This window comes from Culicoides brevitarsis, chromosome 2 (assembly GCF_036172545.1).
Source record: "Culicoides brevitarsis isolate CSIRO-B50_1 chromosome 2, AGI_CSIRO_Cbre_v1, whole genome shotgun sequence".
Lineage (NCBI taxonomy): Eukaryota > Metazoa > Arthropoda > Insecta > Diptera > Ceratopogonidae > Culicoides > Culicoides brevitarsis.
In genome coordinates this window covers 15738365-15760980 of record NC_087086.1, presented here as the reverse complement: position 1 = coordinate 15760980, position 22616 = coordinate 15738365, and the positions used below count along the sequence as shown (strand labels likewise).

General features: G+C 29.1%; 4 protein-coding genes across 4 annotated transcripts in view; 3 read left to right on the top strand and 1 right to left on the bottom strand.

Moving 5' to 3' along the window:
• Positions 1-531: 531 nt before the first annotated feature.
• LOC134830679 (coiled-coil domain-containing protein 43) lies at positions 532-1365 on the top strand. The gene is made up of 3 exons (XM_063844235.1): positions 532-781; positions 848-1063; positions 1123-1365. The coding sequence occupies exons 1-3, from the start codon at positions 626-628 to the stop codon at positions 1363-1365; spliced, it is 615 nt and encodes a 204-aa protein (XP_063700305.1). The 5' UTR covers positions 532-625.
• Positions 1366-1419: 54 nt separating this feature from the next.
• LOC134830678 (UPF0489 protein C5orf22 homolog) lies at positions 1420-3273 on the bottom strand. Its single transcript, XM_063844234.1, has 2 exons — positions 3138-3273; positions 1420-2513 (listed from the first exon to the last, which is right to left on the bottom strand). Exons 1-2 carry the CDS (start codon positions 3208-3210, stop codon positions 1420-1422), a joined length of 1167 nt encoding a protein of 388 aa, XP_063700304.1. The 5' UTR covers positions 3211-3273.
• A 50-nt stretch (positions 3274-3323) lies between these two features.
• Positions 3324-4965, top strand: LOC134831018 (uncharacterized protein C19orf47 homolog). The gene is made up of 3 exons (XM_063844651.1): positions 3324-3465; positions 3574-3999; positions 4063-4965. The coding sequence occupies exons 1-3, from the start codon at positions 3453-3455 to the stop codon at positions 4770-4772; spliced, it is 1149 nt and encodes a 382-aa protein (XP_063700721.1). The 5' UTR covers positions 3324-3452; the 3' UTR covers positions 4773-4965.
• A 14622-nt stretch (positions 4966-19587) lies between these two features.
• LOC134830270 (nuclear receptor coactivator 3) overlaps positions 19588-22616 on the top strand; it is a 42685-nt gene continuing 39656 nt past the window's right edge. Inside the window, exon 1 of the mRNA XM_063843691.1 lies at positions 19588-19799. The gene's annotated coding sequence lies outside the window, so the exon portion shown is untranslated. The remainder of the gene's footprint in view (positions 19800-22616) is intronic.

Sequence of the window (22616 nt, the reverse complement as noted above, 5' to 3'; positions counted from 1 at the left end):
CGACTTTTTTTTTTTGTCGCAAATGAAAATTATTTCTGGTATTGCGATGATTGTGTTAATGGTGCTCTGCATCACAAAGACATATTGAAAAGAATAAAAATTTTGGAAAATATTGTAATTGAAAATACGATGTGATTGAAGAGCAGTCAAAAATTATTGAGAAATTAAAGAATGAAAATAAAAACGAAGAACAAAAAAGGCGTCATATTTTAGTGGTATCGTTAAAAAATGGAGCGATATTTGTACAAATTCTATAAAAGTCTTATTTTAAATGATTTTTTTTATTTTTATTTTTTTTTTTTGTAAAAAAGATTTCGAGACAAATTTTAATATTTTTCGATATCTTAATTTTTTTGAGTCACAAAATTACTTTTTTTACTCTGAAAGTCATTTTGATGCAAAAAGTTCTTATCAAATTGCTGAGTTTTAAAATTTTTCGTCTCGCATGTGTCTCGTATTTTTTTCGAAATTTTGCGAAACACAAATTTTTCACAGTATACTTTGTCTCATCTCTTGGGACTTTGTCATCGGTTGACAGCGCAAGTTTGTTGCTTATTTTGAGACTTTGTAACCTTTTTTCTTCCATTTTTGTCCATTTCCTGATCTTCCGTCACAAACGGGGACCATGGCTGCCAATTTTCAGAAATATCTGAAGCAAAAGTTGAAAGAACTGCAACTCGATGAGAGCGTTTACACGGAATACATCATGTCAATCGTCGACGACGAGACAAGTGACGAGGAAAAGCGTGAGACTTTAGAGGAAGTTCTCTCCGGAGTGCTGGTAAAAGACAATTTTCTGAAATTTTCTCAATGAAAATACTTTAAATTTTCAATTTTCCGTTGGCAGGAATCAAATGTCGAAGCTGTCACGCAAGAAATTCTCACAAAATACGCGGAATGTCATCCGAAAGACAACAAGCCGGAGGAGAAACCGCCAGAAATCGATGTCGAAGATCGTCTCGTAAAACTTTTAGAAACACAAAAACTCGCGACAAACGAAGTTCGCGTGTATACCGAAGAGGAAAAGCGAATTCGGGAGCAAATCATCGCACAATATAGTCAAGTGAGTCAAAAATTTCCATTAAAAAAAAAATAATTTTAATAAAATTTCAATTTTTTAAGCTCTCCGCTGACGAAGAAGAAGACGAGGACGAAGCAGCAGTTGGCGTGTCGTCGGGAGATGGCTTGGAAAAGAACACAAATTTCCAAGATGTTCAAGCCCGCTTAAGGGAACAACGTGAAAACGCCAAACTCGCTAGCGAAGCGAAGAAACAAAAGGACAAAGAAGACCGTGAAAAGCAAAAACAACTGAGAGAAGAGAAAAAAGAGAAACGAAAGACGGTGAAAGGCGAACGAAAAAGATAATACAGCTAGAAATCTCCTTTGTACATGAAATAAATTCGCAGAAGACTTTTGTTTTTATTCGTCTTCCAAGTATAAAAGTTCCGGTTGATCACAAATTTGCTCTTTAAAGACATTTTTCAGCGCATCGACGACAGATTCTTGAATAAAATCGACAACGTCGTGCGAATACTCGGAAGATCTGCTGATAGTAACGATCGTTGGAGCAGCTTTCAGTGTTTTTAGGAACCTTTTGAACTCGGAAACCATTTCTGTGATTTCCGTTTTCGAGCTAATGTGATGCGGAAGTTCGATTGTATCACAAGTGCATCCAGCATTATGAATTATTTCGTAATCTAATTCATTTTTGTCGTAATGACGTTGAAGATCGACCAGTAAACTCTTGAGCAATTCCGTTATTTGGGGGTTTGTTGGATGATTTTCCAATTTTTCGACATCTGGATCGACTTCGAGTGCTTTAAAGACAGATTCGAGGTATTTTAGGTGGGCTCGACGACTTTTCGTGAATTCAATAACGGACTCTTCATCTCCGATTTTAAAGGTTTTTGGGGAAATATAAATTTGTTTCAACCTTTCGTAGGTATTTGCTTTGGAATAAATGTCCAAAAATGGATTTACGGTACTAAAATAATCCAAATCGATATCCAAAATGTATGGAAAAGCAGTTTTCTCCAAAGTTCCTTCGTTTAAAGTGTCTTTTCCATCGACACTCTCCAATTTCCAGGTCTTTTTGTTCTTTAAATCCTCAGATCGACAATAAGATCCTTCAGAAATGTAATAATCCAGCATGGCATGAACGTAAATTTCTTTGTCGTATTCGCCAATTTCGAAATTGTAACTTCCGGAGGGGATTTGTTGCGCCCACGGAGGCTTTACCCATACGACATGATCAATGTGCCCCCCATAAATTGGCGGCAAAATCCAATTTTCGATGTTCACAGCTTCTAACAACAAAGTTTTGTCGAAAACAAAGCAGGCGGGCATATGTTCCGGTCGACAAAGGTCCGGATGCGAGTCGAAATGGATGAGAAAATTACCCGTAAACGGTAGATGACGACTTTTGAGACAATTGTAAATCGGTTCCAGCACCTCATTGTGATCCTCGTAGATGTAAATTGGAGTTTTAGGAAAAGTACGGAGCGTGGGTGTGTCTGAAAAAGTAAAAAAAAAATTTTTTGAACGAATTCAACCGCGACGTAAAGTTCTCCAAGCGAAATTTATTGAAAATTTGATTTTTTTCGTGTGTAAAAGCATAAATGATCCATGAAATTAATACGAGTTCGCCTTATTTCAAGGCCATTGCAGCTTGATACTGTTGTTGCATCTTCATCAAAGTCTCGCGATGCTGATCCTGCTTCTTATCTAGCGCCGTAATCTGATCCTGACACCGATTCAGCTCTTTATTAATGAAATCGACGCGTTTCGTGACATTTTGTTTGCTCTCCTCGAGCGTTTGTTTAATAAGAATCGGACCGAAAAGCTTGTAAACCTGCAACAACAAAGGCAATTAATTGAAAAAGCCAAAAAATAACAAAAAAAAAATCTTACTTGATTGGATTCTTTGAGGAGATTCAATTCGTCCAACACATTTTTATTTTCATTCAGTTGGCCATCAAGTAATTGTCGTTGTTGTATCAATTTCTCGTATTCTGGGAAGAGAGAAGGAAATTTTTCGTGATTTTTTTTTTCGGTCGCCGAATAACCATGCGGAGAGGTTCGGAGTACTTTACGCCCGGTTATGGTTAAAAATGTGACGAATTTTCATAGATTTTTACCTTTTTGTGTATTTTTGAGGGCATCCAATTCGCTTTGAAGCTTTTTCTCCAACGTAGCAGCACTCTGAGCCATTTTTTGAGTTAAATTTCCCGACAGATGTGTGAAAAAAACTTTTTTTGGGATTGTTTTGGCTGTGAGAATGACACATCAAAGTACCTTGCTCCTTGGGATAGTTGACAGTTCAACGACAAACGAACCGAATTTTGCATTTTCCGTGATTTTAGTCAGCAATAAGTCTTTAAAAAGGACACAAATCGCAGTAAATTGAGGATATTTCAGTGCAAAACTGCGATAACGTCATTTTGTTCGGTAAAATGACGAGTTTAGGTAAGAAAATGCTCCGAAAACCAACACCTCGTTGATTGTTTACATCAGGAGAGGATTTTTCGTGGGTTGTACGGAAAAAATCTATAAATAACTCGCTTTTCGTTGCAGATAAATGGACAGATTTCTTCCGCAAAGCTGGATTGCCGAAGGAAGTTGCCAACACGTATGCCCATTCATTCACAGAGAACCGCATCCAGATGACAATGTTGCCGGATCTGAACAAGGAGTACTTGCGGGAGATGGGAATCTTCCGGATGGGCGATATTATCTTGATTTTGAGGCAAGCCAAGTCGGTGCAAGAGCACGGGGATCTAGTTTCGCCATCTAGTAGGGTAAAAAGAAAAGTTAGTGAGGACAGTGAGGACGAAAAACCCGTGATAAAAAGAAATTCGAGCGTTATGAGTGGAAAAATGCGTTCCGACATCAAACCGATCGTCAGAAAATCCGTCATGACAGAGGAAAGCGATGAAGAACCAAGTCCTGTACGACGAAAAGTTGAAAAACAGCCTCAAAGAGCCATGTTGGTGTTAAAAGGTAAGAAATTTGTGATCTTTTTAAAAGAAATTTTCATAATTTTTCTAAATTTTACCTTTTTAGAGTCAGATAATGGTCGAGCATTACCACAGAGAACGATTTCAACCGCAAAACCAACTATTAAACGAACCGTCGACACTAAAAATTCAATTTTCGATCGCTTAGGCGGCAAAACAGCTGAACCCGTTGTCATAAAGCCATCTCTAAAAAGCTCTCCTCTTTCCGCATCGTCGCCACAGTTGAAAAACCAACGCGTTCTCATGGTGAAAAAAGTACCAGCCAAAGCATCTTATGCCTCCTCGAACGAGCTAACAGACGACGAAGACGAATATTTGAACCATTCGACGGAAAAAAGTGTCTCCTTCTCGAAACAAGACGAAATAATCGAAATTTCCTCGCAAAAGAAAGGCATCCTTAAGCGACGACAAAAATCCCCGCAAAACGTCAAAGCCCGTTTGGGACTGAAAAACGCATCACAGGCCCTTGCGAAAATGCGTCTTCAACAGTCGCCGGCAAGAGGTGCTGCTGCTGTCGCAAAAGTTGTCAGTTCCCTCGAGTCTGATAAAATTTTGCGGCAACAACAGAAGAAGAATCAGTCGGTGCACGAAAGACTCTTCAGTGTGAAGCAACAACAAAAGAAGGAAATCTCACTGAGTTCCGGCCGAAAAGTCAAGTTGAATAACACACCGTTGAAAAATGGCTCGAATGGCGGATTGAAGAAGCAAAATAGCGGACAGAGTGTGTTTGATCGTCTCGGTTTTAATAAGCGTTAAAAAAAATCTGTTTGAAATTTGTTTTAAGAAAATATTTAGAAATAATAAAAATAACAAAATTAACAAATTTGGACTTTGAAAATTCATCATTTTTGTGGAAAATTCCCGGAAAAGCCGAAAATGCATTTTGAGAGGAATGGAAGTGATACTGTTATATTGACGACCTATGGTACAATTGGAAATTTAAGCGAAAATGTCAAAAATTTTAAAATGTAAAGGGGGGTTTTGATATGGGGTAATTTAAAAAATGGGGCACATTCAAATATTTTTTAAAAATTTTTATCGAAAATGAAAAAAAAAATGAATTTTGAAGTCAATTTAACATTCGAATAAAATTTTGTTTAAGAAATTAAAAAAAATTTCAACAATTTTCTTAATTTATTTTTTTTTAATTCATTGAATATTTTATTTAAAATTTTTACAAAATTTATCTAAAAAATTTGGAAATGCAATCGTAAATATTTTATTAAAAAATTTTAAAATTTTTGCTTGTTAAATTAAATTTGTTAAACAAACAAATTTTGCTTAATATTGAAATTTTTTGCATATTCTGATTTTTATACGTTTTGGAATTTAGTAAATTTTTATACAAAATACATGGAAAGGAATTGTATTTTTAGTTCAATTTTTTTATGAAATAAAAATAATAATAAATGTTAATGAATAAATTTTAAAAAAATAAATTAATAAAATAAAAAGCAATTAAATAAATTTTAAAATTAATTTTAAAAAATAATTTACTTAAAAAATTGAAGTATTTTTAATGAATTTTCGTGAATATTTTACGTTGTCAAACTTTAATATCTGAAAATGCCCCACATCCCCCCATTAACGGGAAATCCAGTCAAATGCCTCTCACTGACGGCGAACAGATCACTTTTCTCAAAGGCAAAGAAAAATATATTAAAAACACAAAAAAAGTATAAATATTGTTTTTTAAAACGGAAAAATCGAGTGCAAAAACATAAATTTACCTCATAACTGTGCAAAAACGCAACTTTAAAAACGACGGATTAAAGTGAAAAATTTTATAAGACAACAAATTGAAAAATAAGTGCATTAAATTACATTTGTTTTTATGGGACCTTGAAATAAATAAATTTATAATATATATCTGTGTACATAATTCAACAAAAAAAAAGAGTCGGAGAAAATTTAACTAGAGATAAAAATCTAAAAATATTTACCACAACAAAAAAAAAAGAAGAAATTAAAATCTAAAAAAAAGTACAAATCACAAGTACGACATAACAAGAAAAAAAAGTCCCATTTGAAAGTAAAGAAAATTGAAATCCCATAAGAAAAAGTCCATGGGAATCCATAAAAAATAATAATTGAGATCTTAAGTTGAAGTTTTTCAGTGAATCCGTGAGCCGAGTGGAAATTTTCTTCTTAGACTAGTTTATGGGCCACAATTAAGGTAAGCAGTAATTTATGCGTATTTGATTATTACCTAACTTTTTCATCTTTATCTTCTCCTGCCTGGCTGCATCTACTATCAATTCATGTTATTTGTCGTCGTCGTTGTCGTTGTTTGAAGATGAAATGAAAATATATTCGATTTTATTTAATTTAGAGTCAAATTCATTCATAGTCGGATGGATTTTGTTATGTTTCGTGAGTGTGAGTTGCACCGGAATTTGTTGTGTTTGTATTAGGCAGGACCATTTTTTACTGAAATTTATTCAAAAATTTAGAAAAAATCAATTTTGAGGCTAAAAATGGAAGAATTTCTTCCGACAAAGCGACTCCACTCGTGATATAACACGAGAAAAAAACATTTCGGAACAACTATTTGTTTGTTAGAGTAAAATATCACCATCACAAACGATAAACTTCACATTCAAACCACACGTAGGTACCGACAAATGTATTTTAATCCGAGTCACTAGACTCTCGCACACTAAATCACATTTTTATAACACTAACTTACACTCGACTGCTACATGCCATGCCGATGAATGTCTCTCTCTACATAGAAAAAGTACGAAAAAAATACAAAATACATGTACAAAGAAGCAAATAAATTCATCATATTGTGCAACCTTCCATCCAAATAAAATTCATTTAAATTTAGAGTACATTTACCATTGAATTTTGATGATGATCATGATTTTTTTCGCATCGCAAAGTTATTCCGAGTAACTTGAGCGTCAACTTTGGGACTTGAGCGCGTTTCGAATGCAGCACGGGACCGTGCAAAATGCTCAAATTTAAAATTTCACATGCGAAAAAAAATAAAATAAAATTTCTGCACACATACACAGACTCGTATGGCTCTCGGGTTTTCGCTTTCTATTATTTATGGCAGTCATTTTTGCCTTCTTTCGCGTAGAGTTGCGTTTGTAGCACATGGAAGTTGCAATAATATCGGTCATGTATCATGAAAAATGTTCCTGCAAAAAAAATTAATAATAATTATATTTTTTAATAAATTTTTATTATTTATAGGAGATGATGATACTTGCCGCTGCTTGTTCTCGTCGCAATTAAACGTGGGATCGCTATGCGTGAATGAATTAATTAAGAACAAAATTAATTTTCGTGTTAAATGTCCTTTAATGTGTCGTTGTCGTCGTCGTCTTTCGTCGCTCCGTTTCTGTGTGCATGCCTACAATTTAATAAAATAATTATTTATTAAAAATGAAAAAAAAAGTTAGATAGATAAAAAGTTTATAAATATAGTGCAAGAGACAAGAAATACAAGAGAAGAGAAGAAGAGGCACCAGGTGTTGTACATATTTTTGTTGTTCTTGTTTCTCCGCTTGTTAGTCGTCGCCGTGAGTTTGCTCTGTTAGTGTTCCACTTATTATTATTATTTTACTTACATGCGAAATTAAGTGAGTCAGGTTCAAGGACTTTTGCCGAAAAAAAGAGGTTAAAATTGTTGTCGACTGTTTTGCTAGCTATTTATTTTGTGCGTTCTCTCTTTCTCTCACTCTCTATCGTTTGCTCGTCTAGCCCGTTAGCTGAATAAATAAATGTCTTATTGGAAAAGTGGGAGGAGATTGTGCATCAATCTTTCAGATCATTCACTTTTCATTCAAATAAGGTGTTTGTTTTATTGCAAAAAAAAGCCTCAAGAATTTTTTTCTCTTGTTTTTCTTTTGATGTTTTTCTTTAAAAAAAAAAGAACTTTAAATATTTTTGTTTTACATAATCACTCAAGATGGACTTCCTTACGTCAGTTTTGCATTTTAGAAATTTTATTTTGAATTTTGATGGAAAGTTTTTTTATTTTTAGATTCAGGTTTTTTTTATTTCATTTGAATATCAAAGTTTTAAATTTTTTGGTAATTTTTGTAAAAAAAAAATTAAATTTTTTTTAAGTTCGAAAAAAAATTACTGGAAAAAAGTTTTTTTTTTAATAAATTTTATTTTTAATTTAATTTAATTTTTATTTAATATATATATTCTATACATAAAAAAAATATTTAAAGAAATAATTTTTTTTTAGAAATATTTTGGACATTTTCTTATAATTATTAAAATAAATATGAGAATTTCCTAAAAATCCAAAAAAATTTAATTAAAACCATTCATGTTAAAAATCATTTAAATATTAAAGTTTTTAAATTTTCTGTAATTTTATTAAAAAAGTTTAAAAATTTTTTTTTAAAGAAATTCTTAAATATAAAATTATAATTTGACAAAAAATGTCTAAAAAGTAAACATTTTTTACATTTTTTTTTAAATCAAGAAAATTTTATTTTAAAAATCATTAAAAAATTTAATTAAAGAAAAATAAAAAAAATTAATTAAATATAAAATTTATTCTTATTAAAAACAACCAGGCAATTCCATAAAATAATTTAAAATTTATTCGTAAATATTTTTTTTTTTCAATTTATTTTTATTTTTTTTTCATTCTATACAATTCATCTTAAAATTTAATTTTTTTAAAATTTTATTTGCCTCGAAAATTTTTAAAAGTCAGCTTTGTGCTGTTCAAAAAATCCGCAATTTTTTTAAAATCTCACAAAAAAATTTTAATTTGCAAAAAAATATTTTTATTGTGGTCTTCTTTTATTTCCAGTTTCCAGCTCAACAACAACTTCTCACAAATCCATTTACTTTTTTTTTTCATCATCTAAACTACCAAAAAAATAAAATCTCATCTACATTTTTACATTAAAACAAAGACAAATGTCCCACTTAAAAAGTGTTATTTTGTAACATTCATCATCGCGTCGTTGTCTTCTCGGACGTCGCAAACAATAAAAAAAATCTAATGTTTTAATCATGGCATCGCTGAAAATGTATGCGGTTAAGCATTACATTACATTACACGTGTCGTCGTTGCTTATCAATGTGAATTTGACGCATTTTGTTCGTAGCACCGAGAGGAAAAGTTGCGAGTTGAACTTTTGAGAAATGCACGAGAACTTTAAAATGCTGAAAAAAAATGTTTTCTTCTTCGAAGCGAGAAAAAAAAATCGCTTAATTATAATTACAAAATTCTAAACAGAGAGAAAAATAAAACTTTAGACCGGAATGGAGCGATGCGAAGGTGTTCGTATCCAAAATAAATGAATAAAAATAGCGAACAGTGCGAAAATTATTTAAACCCCCTTAAGGCAGGTGGCAATATGAATAACAATGAAACTAAAGACTCTTTAAGATGACAAAAACAAAGGAATGCTTTTGAGAGGACAACTAAGTAGTAAAATAAAATATCATTAAAAAATACGAAGCCTGACATTGAATTCGCTGAAAAACAATATGATTTTTCTAAAAGCCTCATAAATACTTGGACAACATTTTCATTGGAAAAAAAAATATTACGAGCTATGCAAACAAGAGAGACGAAGAGAAAAAAAATTATCCCAGAATATGGAAAATTCTCAATGTTTAATGAACGTGCCTGTTGAATGAAAAACTACAGATGCCAGATTCAAATGCACTTTGAAACGCACACACACAAAAAAATCATTGTTTTTCTTTCTCATTTTGAGAAAAAAATGTATTTTTCATTTCATCCAACTGAAATCGAGCAAAGTAATTTTTTTGCTTAACTATGAAAATACGAAAGATTCGACTGAAAATCCCACAATTTTTTTTTTTTTTTTTTGAAAACATATTTTTCGTATTGTTTGATCATATTACCAATTTGTGGCGCCAAATTAAAAAAAATATTTGATTTTAATTGATTTAATTTAAATTAAAAATTAATTAATTAATTAAATCAAATTAATTAAAATCAAATAAATAATAAAAATGGATTTAATTAATTTTGTCTTTTAAAATTAATTTTATTTAATTTTTTTTTAATTAAAAATTTTAAAAAATTTGAAGAAAAATTAAAGATCATTCCAAAAATGCATTAAATAAATCGTTGGAAAATGAGAAAAATTTCTGACAAAATATAAGTCAAAAATTTTGCTCTTTTCAACGATTTATTTTATATTTGGAATGATTTTCAATTAAGCTTCAAATTTTTTATTATTTTTTTTTTTTCAAAATTTTGGCGCCAAAATTAGGAAATTAATCAAATATCACGAAAAATTTGTCTTCAACAGAAACAAATTTTTTCTGTGGGATTTTCAGTCGAATCTTTCGTACTTTCACAGCTGAGCAAAAAGGAAAAAAAGATCGACATCCTTCGTCGTCGACGTAGTTGTTGTTGTTTCGTAGTCGAGCTCGACATCGGTTGTTACGTTGTAGTATTTGCATGCGAATATACACGCCATACGAATTTAAGGTCGCTGTATTTTTTTTCCTCGTCTCGCACTATAAAAAGGCATGAATACTGAGCTACATTGGTCTGGTCGGTCGCTTGATGAATTGTACATTTATTACGTTTTAAAGTAAAATGAATGAAAAAAAAAGTGTTGGTTGGAAGTTGTAAGTTAGTTGGCTGGAAAAAAAAGTCAGAAAAATGCAATTACATCAACAAAGTCAACGAAAACAAAGGAAAAAAAATGAATTTTGTTTTGATAACAAGGTTCATTCGCGAAAGTTTGCATTTTATCATAACACGATAAATAAATAGGATTGTGGTTTTTGTGTTAAAAAAGTGGATTTTCTGCTGCTACTGTGTTAGGTGTTTCGTGGTCGATTGTAGTTGCTGACTGCTGTCACACAGTTAGCACGTTAATGAAAAGAGAAAACTCCAAGGACTGAAATTGATACGAAAATATTGCGCGCATTGCTTTGGGATCAAGTCTTAATTTGTTTTTGCGTTCATGAGAATTTTTTTCCAGAGTCAACTTAATTTGCGGAAATTTGTTTGCTTAAAGTGGAAAATTGAAAAAGTTGTAATCAAGGGAAAAAAAGTACAGCGCTGGAAAAAAATGTGAACATTTCTCGAAATATTTGCAAGATGTTGCTAAGTGTGAAACCGATGTGGCTGCGGCTACTCACCTACCTTCGTTTTGAGTTGCGAAAAATTTTTCAATGGCAAAGAGTGAATTTGTGAATATTTTTCTTTTGTTTGGATATTTTTGGCTCTTTATATCCTGAAATGAGTAATTTTGTTTTAAAATGAATTTTTTAGATCTCAAAATGAATTTTTTAGATCTCGAAATGAACCTTTTAGATCTTGAAATGAACCTTTTAGATCTTGAAATGAACCTACTAGATCTTGAAATGAACTTTTTAGATCTCGAAATGAACTTTTTAGATCTCGAAATGAACCTTTTAGATCTTGAAATGAATTCTTAGATCTCGAAATGAACTTTTTAGATCATGAAATGAACTTTTTAGATCTCGAAATGAACCTTGAAACAAGAGATCTTGAAATGAATTCCTCTATGAACCATTCTTTGAAACTTCCTTGACTTTTTAGATCTCGAAATGCCCCAAATTCCACAAAAAAATTAGCACCGCGATTAATTAATATCACAAGGCGTCAATTCGATGTCGTCAGAACCTACGGAAATGAAATTTTTAGATCTCTAGATCTTGAAATGAACCTACTTTTAGATCTCGAAATGAAAAAAGAAATTTTAGATCACTTTCGAATGATTTCATTGAAATGAATTTTTTTTTTGTTTAGATTTGAAATGAATTCTCGAAAGAACCTTTTCAATCTCGAAATGGAACCTTTTAGATCTTGAAACCTTTTTTTTAAGATCTCGAAATGAAATTGTTTTAGATCTGAAATGAACGTTTTAGAAATCAACACATCAAATGAATCTTGCTAATCTCGTGAAATTTTTAGATCTTGAAATGAACCTTTTAGATCTCGAAATGAACCTTTTAGATCTTGAAATGAACCTTTTAGATCTCGAAATGAACTTTTTAGATCTCGAAATGAACCTTTTAGATCTCGAAATGAACCTTTTAGATCTTGAAATGAAATTTGAACCACAAATTCAACACAGAGAAATTTGAGAATTCCTCATGAACCATTCTTAACACATTTTTCTGAACTTCCTTGACTCTGTCTCGCACTCGATAATTGCCCCAAATATCCACAAAAAAATTAGCACCGCGATTAATTAATATCACAAGGCGTCAATTTCGATGTCGTCAGACGACCTACGGAAACTAGCAACGAAAAAAAAAGAAATATTACTCAATCACTTTCGAATGATTTCATCAAACATTTTTTTTTTGTTTATTTCATTCATATTCTAATAGAGTCAACATTACTTAATAATCATCGCGCGTTTGTTGTGATGTGCGTTGTCTCATTAAATGTCTCACAACACATCCAAATATCTGCTGCTCTCGTGAAATTTCAAATCTCGTGTCTGTGTGCGGCAGCAAGTGTGTGTGACAGTATTTGTTTATCCAAGGGACGTTATTTAGTTATTTAGACGAAACGAGACCAGCGAAGATTGAATGAGTATAATTCATTGCTTCGGAAAGAAAATAATAACATACATAAAAGTATGGGGATAAATGGATTAACGTTGTTATCTCTCTAGGCAGTCGATATCTTAGTTTTTGTTGTTGTTGTTTGTGTTTATTTTTTTGCAAATGTACATCGTGTGTTGATTAAATAGTAGATTGACGTTCGGCGTTCAGTGACGGAATCGAACGTTTCCAAGGAAAATTGCGTCAAAGTCTCGTTTTTTCACCAGAAATGAATTTTTCCTACAAACTTTTTGATTTTACGAGAACATAAAATGCGCTCAAATCATTCTTTTATGGCAAAAACTCACCCTGAAAATGTCTCTTGATAAGCCGACTTGATGAAGCAAGTATCTGAGGGGTTTTACATAGAAAAATAATAAATTATAATGAAAAAAAAACATACAGAGAATAGAAATTATTCCAAGTGTGTAGCAAAAAAAAAAAAAATAATAAATACAAGGAAAGAAAGAAAGGAAATCTAATTTTCATTGAAATAGAGCAGGAATAGTCTCCATATTGCTTAGAATGTGTGTCCACTGATGATTATTCTTGCATGCAATAAGCATCAGGACTCATGTCGCCTCACTAAAAGCAAATTCCTAAACACATGCAGAAAAGCTTTTTATCGTGCTGTGAGACAAATTTTCCTTTAAGCATACACAATTCATTAGAAATACTTAGGAACTGGAAATTTACGGAATTTAAGGACTTTCATTTGCGGCTGGAAGGGTCTTTATTCGAAATTTATTGCGAAAAATTTTAAAATAGGAAAGTTATTTAATAGAAATTGCTTTTCATGTCAAAGGGACATTGAAATATTAATTAATTTTTGAATATTTTGTCCTTCAGTTGATGAATTTTCTTCACATTGGGAATAATTTTTGTTCTTTATGTCGATTTTTGCATTCTAATAAGACAAAATTTTCTCAGAACTACTGAAAACTTAGAACTTTCATAGCAATTTTTTACATTTAATATTTTTATTTCAAGAAGCAATTCTTAAATTTTTTCTTGACTCGAGTTTTTTTTTCAAAAATTCAGATAATTTTGAAAAAAAATTACTATTTACCTTTTTGTAGCCAAACTCTAATTGGAATTATCTTACCAAATCCTACAAATCACTTCAGTTCAAGAAAATGTTATGAAAAAGTACCATTTGGACCTCTTCAACTAACACAATTCTTCTAATCTGACTCTAATCAGCTTTTCGACGAACATTTTTCTGAAAATTTCATCAAAACAAAAATAAAAAATATGGGAAATTATGTAGAAAAAATTAAATCCAGATCATTTTGTTCTATTAATAGCTAGATAATTACCATTTTTGTATATTTTTTATTCAATACATTCTTTTGTTCACTTCCTTAATCCGCGATCTTATGAAATTGAATAACAGGATTACAAAAAAAATCTAGAAATAAATAACGAAGTATTTGTAGTAAAAAATACAAATTTCTAATAAATTTAATAATTGAAATTTTTCAAAAATAATAATAAAGGTAATTTTAAATTAAATAATTTAAATAAAAATTAAATAAATCAATTAATTAAAAAAAATTAAATTTTAATATTATTTACCTAATTAAGTAAAATAATAAAATTTAAAAATATTCAATAAATTTTAAATAAATTATTTAATTTATATAAAATATTTTTTAAATTAAAAATATAAAATTTAAAATAAAAATATTGAAAATTAAATTGTAAATAAATTAAAAATGTTGATTAAAATTAAAAAAAAAATTACAAAAAATTATTTTATGAAAAATTACAAGCTTACGAAATTTTATTTAATTTTTTCTAATCTACAATTTTTTTTTAAATTTATTAAACGAAACTTACCTTGCGAGACTTGTCTTGTCTTGCCTTCGTCTATTCTATTGTGTATTTCCACTCTTTTTACACATTTTTTGTCACACCTGCTAGAAGTACAAAAATTCGCACATCTTTTTGTATATTTTTTGTGTTTTGCCACTTCATCATCGACATCAGCTCGTCTTCAGGTCTACAACACGTACAATTTCCTGTCTTGTAATTAAAACGCATCATTGCGTAAATTAAAAATATATTATGTATTCACCAAATAAAAATAACATTAAAACGACAAGGAAAAACAAAATAACAACAACAAAAAGGAATAATAAATATTTTTTTTTTCCTTTTCTTCTTCTTACATGTAGAGCGAGGTTTATACGCATTGTCAGTCAACTTTTGGTCGTTTTTCTGCATGAAACACACGAGAGAGACAACACCGAAAAAATATTTTTATACATATTCGTCTATCTAAAATGTTTGTTAGACAATAGCTTTGACATAACAACAACATTCACTCTTGTTTTTTTTTTTTTGCTGAGACGAACACAACGATATTGGCACACATCACATGTTTGGGTATTTTATTCACTAATACACGTTCAGAAAAATCATTCGCGACGACGACGACGACGACGATACACCTCTTTCAACCGGTCTTCTCGTCGTACATGCCATGATCTTATTTTTCATTGTTATTTTGCAGCAGAAGACTATACTTGTCTTACTATTTTTACATTTGCTCACGGATAAACTCTATTATTATTATTTTTATTAATAATGTGTGTTGTGTGAGACATCGAACATATGTGAGACAATTTTTCTCGGCATGCATGCAGCAAGTGTGATTGTGTTAGTTTTGCTGCCGCTACACATGTTAATCATATGATATGTGCAATTTTTTGTTCGGTATGTGATTCGCTTTCTTGGTTATTATTGTTATTATTGCGAAATTTGGTTATTCACATTTTTACCTGCTTTTTTTGCCGGTTTGCGTGTGACCTACCTAGAATTTTCTTGCTGTGTCGTCTATACTCTTGCTCTTTGAGGAGTTTGAGTTTGGAGGAATGAGACGACGAGCAGCGAGATGAAAAATATCGGTGTATAAATTTAAATTTGATGTAAATTATTGCCATAATGCGAAGTGATTTTTCATCTGCTTTTGATTCAAGGCGAGTTTTGATGCATTCGATGAGTCGAAAAAAATACGTAAAAGATTTTTTTAAAGGTGAATTTTACCTCCTAAGACTTTCAATTAGACTGCTGAATTTTTTTCAGATTTTAGACCTATCGGGGTTAAATTTTAGTTAAAAACCTTAAGAAGAAATTTAAATTTTCATAAAAAAATATATTTTTACTTAGAAAATTATTTAATTTTAATTCAAATTTTTCAATTTTTTTTAAATATCCTTGATGGTAAATAAGTTACTGAAACATTTAAAAAATAAATATTTTAAAAAATCTATATCCGACCTGAATTAATATAAAATAATAAAATGTAACTAATAGACTTCATTCTACCTCAAAAAGATATTTTTTGTTTGTTTATCGTAAAATAATTAAAATTGGTACTTATTTGTACTTAAAAAGGTATGCAATGAATTTCGCATACCATATTTAGAAATTTTTCTTAGTTCTCTATGATTTTTCTGAATTTTTTATGATGCAAAACTTACTCTTGATCAATAGGAATAAATTATAGAAAACCCCAAAGAGATTCGTGAAACAATTCTTGAGTTATAGCGTTACAAAATTTGTATGGACTTTACAATTGGACTTGAAACGCTATAAGTCGAATTCTGCTTTAAGAAATTTTTCAGGGGTTTTTAATTCGTATCTAGCTAAGCTATGAGGAGGTTTTGGAACATGAATTTTTTAAAACAATTTATAGAAAAATTCGTGAAAACTTAAGAGAAATTCCCAAATATTGCGTGTAAAGTTCATTGCATAACTTAACTTATAAGGGTTCAAATTTTCTAAATTTTTTCTGAAAATTAAATTTTGAACAGTTTTTGAGTGCTAATTTCAGTTTTCAAAACCAAAATAAATTTTTATGGGTAGATCGAAGTCTACGGGTCATTTAGTTTTTATAAAAAACCTTCGAAAATCAAATTTTTTTTACTTTAAATAGTTCAATAAAAAAATCTAAGCTTAAAATTAATTAATTTTCAAAAAATAGCAAAATTGCTTAATCCGTTTAACTTTTTCCTATTCACGTGAATCTGCACGGACTTCCGAAAAACATTAGATCACAATTTTTTTTTCATTTCGATTAAATATTGCATCACGTTTCAGTATACGCACCTTTCTCTAAATTTAACTTGCTACGTCAAGTCACCACAGCACAGCATAGGGAAGGTATGTTTTGATTACGTATTTTGATTATTATTGTTACATTGTTACTACTGGTTACAAGCCCAAAGTTACTTTTTACTCCCATCGTATTTTTTGGCAAAAATTTCGTCGATGAAGCAACAGGATTATTATTATAAAATTGTCAAATAAAAAAATCAAAACATAAAAATAAAAATTTCGTGATTTTTTTTGTCATCGTTGTCGTCAAAATGAATGAAATTTCATATTACACCATAATAAGAACAATAAAATTTTATTCATTTGACTATTTTTTTGTTCGCGTTTGTGTGCGTCTGAGTACGTTACCTGCGAAAAACAGAGAAGAACATTCCGGCACACAGCGAAACTCCAACATTATTTCATTTAAGGGCACCCATACAAAGGTCCTGCGATGTATTTGTGTTGAACCGCTATCTTACACAATCACGACCACGAGCAAAATGAACGAAATTTGCCTGCTTTTTTGTACACAAAAAAAAATTATTAGTCTCGTCTGGTTGTTGTATAATAATATAATAATAATGTTATAAAAATGAATGATTTTTCGGGTGCGAATGTGTGCGTGCGGCGGCCTTTGTGTGTTGAGAAATAACAGATGACGTAAACATTTTGCATGTACGGCGTACGGCGGTGTGTGTGCCTGGTGTGCGCTGAATTAGGTAGGAAGAGCGAATGTGTGTGAAAGTTTTTGTTTTGCTTGAAGGTTTTGGGGTCGTTTTTGGGGAAGGGCCTTTTGTTTGCGTTCTGAATCATTTTTTTTTTTTGAGCGAGAATTGAGTTGTTGAGATGCTAACGGGACTGATAATGGCTCTAATTGATAAGCAAACTATTTATTTTACTAATTTTTTTGGTATTTGTATGACTTAGTTTAAAAAAATAAGTTTGCCAAAATAATTATTTTTATTAAAAAAAAAAAAATAAATAAAAATATTTTTCCGTTATTTCACGATTTTTAGATTTATTAAAAAATTTTTAAAAAAATTAATTTCTCTTTTCAAGTTAATTCAAAAAATTTGTCAAAATAATTATTTTTAAACAATTTCCGTTATTTTACGATTTTTAGATTTATTGGAAATAAAAAAAAATAAATTTCTTTTAAAATTTGATTTAATTTCCGTTATTTTAGGATTATTAGAAAAATTTTCTTCAAAAAAAATTATTTTTTCTGAAAATTTCAATACAATTCAAAAAGTTTGTATAAATAATTAAAAAAAAAATTAAAAATATTTTTTTTTGTGTTTTACGTTAATTCACGATTTTTTTAGATTTATTGGAAAAATTGCTTTTTATAGATCCTTTATTTAAAAATTAAACTTCTTAACTGTTTTTTTTTAATTTTTTTTTTATTGAAGATTTTTTAACAAAAAAAAATTTTTTTTTCTATAAATTGAAGATTTCGGAACGGAAAAAAATTATTTTTTAAAAATTAAAGAATTTTCAACTAAAAAAAATTGTTTAAAAAAAAATTAAAGATTTTTTATGAAATTTAATTTTTTTAGCAAGAAAATAATTTTTTTTCCCATGAAAATCAAGAAACAAAATCCGAACCATTGCAAAAGTTTCTAAATTAGGTCAAATTCTGCTTGAAAAGCCTTCATGGTTCCTATCTTTCAGTGTTTCAATGCCTCCGAATCGCTACAGACACAAATACAAGTTGCGCGCCTTAGTGTTTGTGCCTGTTCTGAGGAAAGTGACATTGATACATGAATCCACTTCGGCCTATATAGCTCCGCACAACTACACTGACAAAGCACTGAGAGTGGATTTTTTGCGTTCATTCATTCATTTTCATTCACAATACGACACGTTACACGACACGAACACTGCACATGTGTTGGTTTTTACTTCTCCTTTTCCAAAGTGCTTCACTCGGTTTCAGTATAGTACAGAGCTCCGAACCGTTCACTAGCAAAAATCGAACAACTGCCCGTCTGTTGTTAACTTTTTTTTTCGCGTAGTTTTTGTGAGCTGGCAGCAACAGAGACATTATTGTCGATGACAACGACGACGTTGTCGGAGTCGAGTCGGAGAGAACCAAAAGAAGAAGAAAAAAAAAACAACAACAAAATCGCTGTGTATGTGTCGCTCTCGCGTATCGATGGAATTATACACATATATGTTGGGCATGAAATAAGACATACATATTCGGTCTTTAGAATGTTGTAGACATTTTTTCATCAAAAAAAAAATAATTTTTTTCTTTTCGCGAAATAAAAGTGAGAAAATTCTGCTGCAAAATAATTAAAAAACGGTTTCAAACGGAAAATATTCCGACAGAAAAAAAAGTGAAAATTCCTCAAAAATAATCAACTTCGGATTTTTCGTGATTAAAATATTTTTTTTTTATTTGTGTAGAAACACACACGACACGAAATCCTTCTGTACCGCACGGAAATGTGTATTTTTGAGAAATATTTTGATTATTAATATTTTATTTTGTGTTTGATGAATTAAACGTGAAGGAAGGAAAAAAATATTGCGAAAATTACAACAATATCGCCATAAATCAAATTAATAAAACGTCGTGTTCGTGGCAAAAATAACAACTAATCTACAAAGAAATATAATAAAAAAAATAAGAATAAAAAAATTCTCATGTGCAATTTAATGTGCCCACACTCAAAGTGATTTTTTTTTATTTTCATTTAAATAAAATTTCCAACGAAACCCTTACTTGAAATTAATTGATACTTGAAAATTTCCTTCTCAGAGGAAAATTACGTTTGGCAATTACCCTTTTTTTGATGATTCAATACAAAAAAAAATTAGTGAGAATTTCAGTACAAAAAAGTAGCTGAAAAAAAATATTTAATGATTACCTGGAAATTATCAACAGACATTTTTTTGGATAAATAAATATAAAGCAAAAAAATACAACGGCACAAAAAATTAAATAAAAATTTATGGTGAGAAAAAAAATGATGAAAAGCATCAAAAAATTAATTAAAAGTGAAAAATAATTAAAAAGTGAGAAAAAAAAATAAATTGTGAAATTTTTCTTAAACCAAAATCAGGATTACTCGATTCAAAATTTGGGGAGATATTTCCCTTGATTTGGTTAGTATTTTTTTTATTCTCATGAAAACATAATATTTTTACATGCAAAAAAGGGATAAAATTGCATTAAACAATGTTGATGCTGCATTTTCAATTAAATTAAGTCCCGGAGTGATTTGCATATTGTTTTTTGTTGTGTTTTTTTTACTGTTAGCTACCAGACAATTTTCCTGGAATTTTCCGATTGCTTTCTGTGTGTGATATCTTTGTGTGAATTGACACATATTAAATGGGAATAATGTGATGCAAAGTTGTGATATGTAAATTAATATCCTTGATGCTGGAAGGGAGACAAATTAATTTGTGTTTCAATGATTTATTTATTATTTGAGAATATTGCAAGATTTTCTTTGTGTGCATAATTTGAATTTTAAGTGTAATTCCTTCTTACATAATGCTCCTTTTAATGAGAAGTTGCGATAATTGATATTATTTTGCAGAAAGCATTAGAACGTGAAATGTAACTAACGGGAATCGATACTTTTAGTTATCTATCACTAATTAAATGATATTATTGTAAAGTATCATAAATCAGAAAACTCATTCAGGTCACTTGAATTCACTTTCATCGTCGGTGTCTTGGTTACATGAAGCTTCATTAGTGCTTTCTGTGATAAAGAAAGAGTTGCTAGATTGGTAATTTGTGTCATTTGTCTTAACAATACATTTAAAAAAATTTTTTTTTTAAATGAAATGAAAATTAATTTAAAGCTGAATTTTAACATTTTTGCTTGATTTTTAAAGTTTTTTAATTTTTTTTAAAAAAATTAATTATTAATTTTAAATAAATTTCTGTACAATTTCGGAAAATTGATTATAGAATATTTAAATATTTTTTTTAAATATTATTATGATTTTTTTTATTTTTAAGAATTAGAATTAAACAAATTTTTAAATAAAATTTAATTAATTTTAAATTTATTTAATTTTTATGATATAAAAATTTATAATGTTTTATTTATTTATTTTTTAATTTTTTTTTTATATAATTTGAATTTATTATAAATTGTATTTAAAAGAAAAAACTCAAATATTTTTTGTTAAAATTTTATTAAATCAATCACTTCTGGTTGAAAAAAAAAATATAAAATAATAAAGAATATTAATATTTTTATAAAAATAATAATTTATTATTTTGCTTTAAATTTTATAATAATTATATTTTTTAATGATTCAGATTTTTTTTATTTTTTTTAAATATTTTTCTGATTTTTTTAAATTATTAATTTAATTATTAGTTTATTTTTAATAATTTTATTCCATTTTGGTATTCCATTTTTTTTGCTTGATTAGAGAATTTTATAAAATTATAAAAAAAACTTTTTTATTAATAATTAAAAAAATCAGAAAAATATTTCAAAAAAAAAAAAAAATAAAATCTGAATCATTAAAAAACTTTAATAATGAAATATTATTATTATTTTAACAGGAAAATAAAAGTTTCCGCAATTGATACCTGTCTGCGTTTAAAATCATTAAAATTTATTCGGAAATTATTAAAAAATCATGGAATTTGAAATAAAAATTTAAAATCTTATCCTCTGACCTTTCAATAAAAATTAAAAACTTTTCATCCCTTTCTTTCTGCCACAACTACATGCCAAACAAACTTTCAATTGAATTTCATAGGAAAACTATTCCCCAAAACTTTAATTGACAAGACAAACAAAATTCACTTTCATTCCGAATGAATTGTTGCAAAACCTTTTTTTTTTATTTTATTTTTTGGCTATTATTAAACTTGGTTTGCCAGTTTCATGGTTGTTGTTGTAAAAAAATCCGGTCTTTCTCTATTGAATTTCTATTGACTCGTGTACCTACGTTCAAAATTTCGTTTCGCTCGTAAGTAGTCCGCATAGTTTTCACTACCGAGCCCGAGCAAGACAAGAAGTATTTACTTTTATTAAATATTTTGTACTCTCTGGGCAGAAATCAAGCAAAAAAGAAACGAAAAAAATTATATGCCCACTTGTTGTTACATCACCTTGTGTTTTTTTTTTTGGCAATTCAGTTTATGGCATGGTTCAGTTGTTGTTTAGATTTGGCTTTTGCGTTTGTCGAGAAGGAAAAATCCGACTAGATAATGACGACGCAAAGTTTTGTGTTGAAAAAAAAAATTGATGTAAATCAATGTAAAACGCATTATTTTTATTATTATGGTTATTATCATGATTGCGGTAATAAATAAATTTTTATGTGTGAGACTGAATGACAGACATTTGTCAATTTTTTAACTGTTTAAAATAAATTTATTTAGTTTTCTTTAATTTTTTTAAAGTTTTTTACCTAAAAAAAATCATGAAATTTTGTATGAAAATTTATTTTAAAAAATTAATTAATTATTTTTTTATTTAAAATATTTAATTTTTATTTAAATTTTTTTTTTTTTTAATTTTTTTTACTTAAATTATTTTATTTTATTTTTTTTTTTAGTAAAAATTAAAAAAAAATCAATTAATTTAAAAAAATTATTTTTAAATACCTAAATAATTTAATTAAATTTATTTTTATTTTAAAATATTAAAAATTAAAAAAAAAATATTTTATTTTTTTTCAAAAGAAATTTTTAAATTTTTTTCGAAAAAAATAATTTTCAATTAAACTTCATTAAAAATTCTAAACTCATGTCATTTCAGGGAACAAGTCCTTGATTAGCCCATATTATGTATGTTTTAATGTTGTTCTTCAATGGTCTCAACCTTGATGTGCCTAATTGTTAATTCATGATGGTTAAACTTTTTTTTGTGTGTGAATTAAAACAAAACAAGCGCGCACCGCGGCATAGAAAAATAAAAAGATAGAAAGAAAAAAAAAATT